The sequence below is a fragment of the Aquarana catesbeiana genome, linkage group LG07 (genome assembly GCF_042186555.1).
Source record: "Aquarana catesbeiana isolate 2022-GZ linkage group LG07, ASM4218655v1, whole genome shotgun sequence".
NCBI lineage: Eukaryota > Metazoa > Chordata > Amphibia > Anura > Ranidae > Aquarana > Aquarana catesbeiana.
Window position 1 is genome coordinate 21,590,960 of NC_133330.1, and position 6,717 is coordinate 21,597,676.

Sequence of the window (6,717 nt, forward strand, 5' to 3'; positions counted from 1 at the left end):
CCCCTACACCCTCCATACCACCCCATCCTCAGTGTACCCCCTATACCCTCCATACCACCCAATCATCAGTGTACCCCCTACACCCTCCATACCACCCCATCCTCAGTGTACCCCCTACACCCTCCATACCACCCCATCCTCAGTGTACCCCCTACACCCTCCATACCACCCCATCCTCAGTGTACCCCCTACACCCTCCATACCACCCCATCCTCAGTGTACCCCCTACACCCTCCATACCACCCCATCCTCAGTGTACCCCCTACACCCTCCATACCACCCCATCCTCAGTGTACCCCCTACACCCTCCATACCACCCCATCCTCAGTGTACCCCCTACACCCTCCATACCGCCCCATCCTCAGTGTACCCCCTACACCCTCCATACCGCCCCATCCTCAGTGTACCCCCTACACTCTCCATACCGCCCCATCCTCAGTGTACCCCCTACACCCTCCATACCACCCCATCCTCAGTGTACCCCCTACACCAGAGCTGATCCGCCCTATACACTCACTACACAAGCTGCATAGGGCCCTGCAAATTACTCGAGGCCCCCGCCTCCCCCTGGTGTCATAGCCCGTCAATTAATGTTTACAACATCCAGTGGCGGAACTTTAGGGGTCGCTGCAGTCGCATTTGCGACTGGGCCCTTCCGTTATACCGCTGTGGGGGGGGGGGGGTCCCCCCCAAGACCCAGCATCACCCCCTGCACCTCTGGCTGGCCGTTTAGAGTGCAGTGGGGAGAGGTGGAAGGCGGCGATCGGCAGCTCTATGGTGCCTGTGTGGGAGGCGGAATCTCCCTGGGGCTTGTAGTACTCTCTCGAGTGTCAGTGTATACAGTGGAGAGGAGAAGGGAGGGGCCTCTGACCCGGGCAGGTATCAGTTTCACTTTCACTCTGTTTGAACACTGTTGCTGATGCCCAGGTCAGAGGCCCCTCCCCTCTCCGCTGTATACATTGGGAGATAGAACTACTAGCCCCAGGGAGATCCCCCTGGCTGTGGACACCATAGAGCTGCCGATCGCCGCCTCCCACCTCCACCAGCCAGGTACAGGGGAACCTCTGCAGGGGGAGGGGGGGGGGGTCAGCTGTTTGCTGTTTGGGGACACTAATGAAAGGGGGGGGGGGGCTCTCTGGAGACCCTGGTGTAAGGGGGGGCCCTCTGGGGACCCTGGTGTACCCCCTACACCCTCCATACCACCCCATCCTCAGTGTACCCCCTACACCCTCCATACCACCCCATCCTCAGTGTACCCCCTACACCCTCCATACCGCCCCATCCTCAGTGTACCCCCTACACCCTCCATACCGCCCCATCCTCAGTATACCCCCTACACCCTCCATACCGCCCCATCCTCAGTGTACCCCCTACACCCTCCATACCGCCCCATCCTCAGTATACCCCCTACACCCTCCATACCGCCCCATCCTCAGTGTACCCCCTACACCCTCCATACCAACCCATCCTCAGTGTACCCCCTACACCCTCCATACCGCCCCATCCTCAGTGTACCCCCTACACCCTCCATACCAACCCATCCTCAGTGTACCCCCTACACCCTCCATACCGCCCCATCCTCAGTGTACCCCCTACACCCTCCATACCACCCCATCCTCAGTGTACCCCCTACACCCTCCATACCACCCCATCCTCAGTGTACCCCCTACACCCTCCATACCACCCCATCCTCAGTGTACCCCCTACACCCTCCATACCGCCCCATCCTCAGTGTACCCCCTACACCCTCCATACCGCCCCATCCTCAGTGTACCCCCTACACTCTCCATACCGCCCCATCCTCAGTGTACCCCCTACACCCTCCATACCACCCCATCCTCAGTGTACCCCCTACACCAGAGCTGATCCGCCCTATACACTCACTACACAAGCTGCATAGGGCCCTGCAAATTACTCGAGGCCCCCGCCTCCCCCTGGTGTCATAGCCCGTCAATTAATGTTTACAACATCCAGTGGCGGAACTTTAGGGGTCGCTGCAGTCGCATTTGCGACTGGGCCCTTCCGTTATACCGCTGTGGGGGGGGGGGGGGGGGTCCCCCCCAAGACCCAGCATCACCCCCTGCACCTCTGGCCGTTTAGAGTGCAGTGGGGAGAGGTGGAAGGCGGCGATCGGCAGCTCTATGGTGCCTGTGTGGGAGGCGGAATCTCCCTGGGGCTTGTAGTACTCTCTCGAGTGTCAGTGTATACAGTGGAGAGGAGAAGGGAGGGGCCTCTGACCCGGGCAGGTATCAGTTTCACTTTCACTCTGTTTGAACACTGTTGCTGATGCCCAGGTCAGAGGCCCCTCCCCTCTCCGCTGTATACATTGGGAGATAGAACTACTAGCCCCAGGGAGATCCCCCTGGCTGTGGACACCATAGAGCTGCCGATCGCCGCCTCCCACCTCCACCAGCCAGGTACAGGGGAACCTCTGCAGGGGGAGGGGGGGGGGGGTCAGCTGTTTGCTGTTTGGGGACACTAATGAAAGGGGGGGGGGGGCTCTCTGGAGACCCTGGTGTAAGGGGGGGCCCTCTGGGGACCCTGGTGTACCCCCTACACCCTCCATACCACCCCATCCTCAGTGTACCCCCTACACCCTCCATACCACCCCATCCTCAGTGTACCCCCTACACCCTCCATACCGCCCCATCCTCAGTATACCCCCTACACCCTCCATACCGCCCCATCCTCAGTATACCCCCTACACCCTCCATACCGCCCCATCCTCAGTGTACCCCCTACACCCTCCATACCAACCCATCCTCAGTGTACCCCCTACACCCTCCATACCGCCCCATCCTCAGTGTACCCCCTACACCCTCCATACCAACCCATCCTCAGTGTACCCCCTACACCCTCCATACCGCCCCATCCTCAGTGTACCCCCTACACCCTCCATACCGCCCCATCCTCAGTGTACCCCCTACACCCTCCATACCGCCCCATCCCCAGTGTACCCCCTACACCCTCCATACCGCCCCATCCTCAGTGTACCCCCTACACCCTCCATACCGCCCCATCCTCAGTATACCCCCTACACCCTCCATACCGCCCCATCCTCAGTGTACCCCCTACACCCTCCATACCGCCCCATCCTCAGTATACCCCCTACACCCTCCATACCGCCCCATCCTCAGTATACCCCCTACACCCTCCATACCGCCCCATCCTCAGTGTACCCCCTACACCCTCCATACCGCCCCATCCTCAGTATACCCCCTACACCCTCCATACCGCCCCATCCTCAGTGTACCCCCTACACCCTCCATACCGCCCCATCCTCAGTATACCCCCTACACCCTCCATACCGCCCCATCCTCAGTGTACCCCCTACACCCTCCATACCAACCCATCCTCAGTGTACCCCCTACACCCTCCATACCGCCCCATCCTCAGTGTACCCCCTACACCCTCCATACCGCCCCATCCTCAGTGTACCCCCTACACCCTCCATACCGCCCCATCCTCAGTGTACCCCCTACACCCTCCATACCGCCCCATCCTCAGTGTACCCCCTACACCCTCCATACCGCCCCATCCTCAGTGTACCCCCTACACCCTCCATACCGCCCCATCCTCAGTGTACCCCCTACACCCTTCATACCGTCACATCCTCAGTGTACCCCCTACACCCTCCATACCACCCCATCCTCAGTGTACCCCCTACACCCTCCATACCAACCCATCCTCAGTGTACCCCCTACACCCTCCATACCGCACCCTCCTCAGTGTACCCCCTACACCCTCCATACCACCCCATCCTCAGTGTACCCCCTACACCATCCATACCACCCCATCCTCAGTGTACCCCCTACACACCACCCAATCATCAGTGTACCCCCTACACCCTCCATACCGCCCCATCCTCAGTGTACCCCCTACACCCTCCATACCGCCCCATCCTCAGTGTACCCCCTACACCCTCCATACCCCCCCATCCTCAGTGTACCCCCTACACCCTCCATACCCCCCCATCCTCAGTGTACCCCCTACACCCTCCATACCGCCCCATACCCAGTGTACCCCCTACACGCTCCATACCACCCCATCCTCAGTGTACCCCCTACACCCTCCATACCACCCCATCCTCAGTGTACCCCCTACACCCTCCATACCAACCCATCCTCAGTGTACCCCCTACACCCTCCATACCAACCCATCCTCAGTGTACCCCCTACACCCTCCATACCGCCCCCTCCTCAGTGTACCCCCTACACCCTCCATACCGCCCCATCCTCAGTGTACCCCCTACACCCTCCATACCGCCCCATCCTCAGTGTACCCCCTACACCCTCCATACCCCCCCATCCTCAGTGTACCCCCTACACCCTCCATACCGCCCCATACCCAGTGTACCCCCTACACGCTCCATACCACCCCATCCTCAGTGTACCCCCTACACCCTCCATACCACCCCATCCTCAGTGTACCCCCTACACCCTCCATACCACCCCATCCTCAGTGTACCCCCTACACCCTCCATACCACCCCATCCTCAGTGTACCCCCTACACCCTCCATACCAACCCATCCTCAGTGTACCCCCTACACCCTCCATACCGCCCCCTCCTCAGTGTACCCCCTACACCCTCCATACCACCCCATCCTCAGTGTACCCCCTACACACCACCCAATCATCAGTGTACCCCCTACACCCTCCATACCGCCCCATCCTCAGTGTACCCCCTACACACCACCCAATCATCAGTGTACCCCCTACACCCTCCATACCGCCCCATCCTCAGTGTACCCCCTACACCCTCCATACCGCCCCATACCCAGTGTACCCCCTACACGCTCCATACCACCCCATCCTCAGTGTACCCCCTACACCCTCCATACCCCCCCATCCTCAGTGTACCCCCTACACCCTCCATACCGCCCCATACCCAGTGTACCCCCTACACGCTCCATACCACCCCATCATCAGTGTACCCCCTACACCCTCCATACCGCCCCATCCTTAGTGTACCCCCTACACCCTCCATACCGCCCCATCCTCAGTGTACCCCCTACACCCTCCATACCGCCCCATACCCAGTGTACCCCCTACACGCTCCATACCACCCCATCCTCAGTGTACCCCCTACACCCTCCATACCCCCCCATCCTCAGTGTACCCCCTACACCCTCCATACCGCCCCATACCCAGTGTACCCCCTACACGCTCCATACCACCCCATCATCAGTGTACCCCCTACACCCTCCATACCGCCCCATCCTTAGTGTACCCCCTACACCCTCCATACCGCCCCATCCTCAGTGTACCCCCTACACCCTCCATACCCCCCCATCCTCAGTGTACCCCCTACACCCTCCATACCGCCCCATACCCAGTGTACCCCCTACACGCTCCATACCACCCCATCCTCAGTGTACCCCCTACACCCTCCATACCACCACATCCTCAGTATACCCCCTACACCCTCCATACCGCCCCATCCTCAGTATACCCCCTACACCCTTCATACCACCCCATCCTCAGTGTACCCCCTACACCCTCCATACCGCCCCATCCTCAGTGTACCCCCTACACCCTCCATACCGCCCCATACCCAGTGTACCCCCTACACCCTCCATACCACCCCATCCTCAGTGTACCCCCTACACCCTCCATACCGCCCCATCCTCAGTGTACCCCCTACACCCTCCATACCGCCCCATCCTCAGTGTACCCCCTACACCCTCCATACCACCCCATCCTCAGTGTACCCCCTACACCCTCCATACCACCCCATCCTCAGTGTACCCCCTACACCCTCCATACCGCCCCATCCTCAGTATACCCCCTACACCCTCCATACCCCCCCCATCCTCAGTGTACCCCCTACACCCTCCATAACCCCCCTAACTCTCCCCTCTCCCTGCCTCCCCGCCCCCCACACTCTGGGCCCATCTTCCTGTCCACCCTTCCCGGTGTTCCCATTGAAGGAAGCACAGTGTCAGAGCTCCCGGTGCCGTCATACCCTGCTCCCCGGCGTCCCTCCCTCCTCTTCCATCTCCACCGGCCGCCATGGCTGTCACTCCCGAATCCACAGATCGGCGATCCCGGCCGCCTGACCCAGGCTGAGAGCTGAGCGCCGAGCGATCGATTGACAGTTATGGGGAAAGGGGAGGGGCCAACGAGTAAGATAGCATCGGAGATGAAGTCGAGAGGAAGAGATGGGCGGGGAGAGAGGAGGAAAGGGGCGGGGATGGAGGAGGAGTGGGACACAGAGATATTATTAGAGAGGAGGGGCGGAGGAGGAAATGGGCGTTCCCGGAGACTTCTGAAGAACTGGATTGTAGGAGAATAAACAACATCAAACACCTTTATAAACCATATAATAATAACTCCACTACTAAAAATAATAGCAATAAGAGCAGTAATAATAAATACTAGCAATAATCATAGCAGCAATAATAATAATAAGAGTTTGTATCAATACTAATAATGATAAGTATAGTAATAAAAATATTTGTAATAGTCTTTTTTTCATAAAACTATTACTACTACTGCTAATAATAAAATTGTTTTTAATATTTTTTTTAATTTTCCTCATTATTATTATTATTATTATTAATATTATTAATAATAATTAAAATAATAATAACATACAATTGAAAATAACAATAATGATTGTATTTTTAATAATAATAGGAATATTTTCATAGTTATCATTAATAATAATGCTAAATACATGTCGGTCACTTCCAAGTTAAAAGGAGAAGACTAGGA

The 6,717-nt window shown here is 57.8% G+C and overlaps 1 protein-coding gene across 1 annotated transcript in view; it reads right to left on the minus strand.

The window, feature by feature from the left end:
- Positions 1 to 6,121, minus strand: part of RBSN (rabenosyn, RAB effector) — a 44,433-nt gene extending 38,312 nt beyond the window's left edge. The window contains exon 1 of the mRNA XM_073591751.1: positions 5,966 to 6,121. Within this exon, the coding sequence (XP_073447852.1) occupies positions 5,966 to 5,998 (33 nt within the window). The 5' untranslated portion in view covers positions 5,999 to 6,121. The remainder of the gene's footprint in view (positions 1 to 5,965) is intronic.
- Between the last annotated feature and the right edge of the window lie 596 nt (positions 6,122 to 6,717).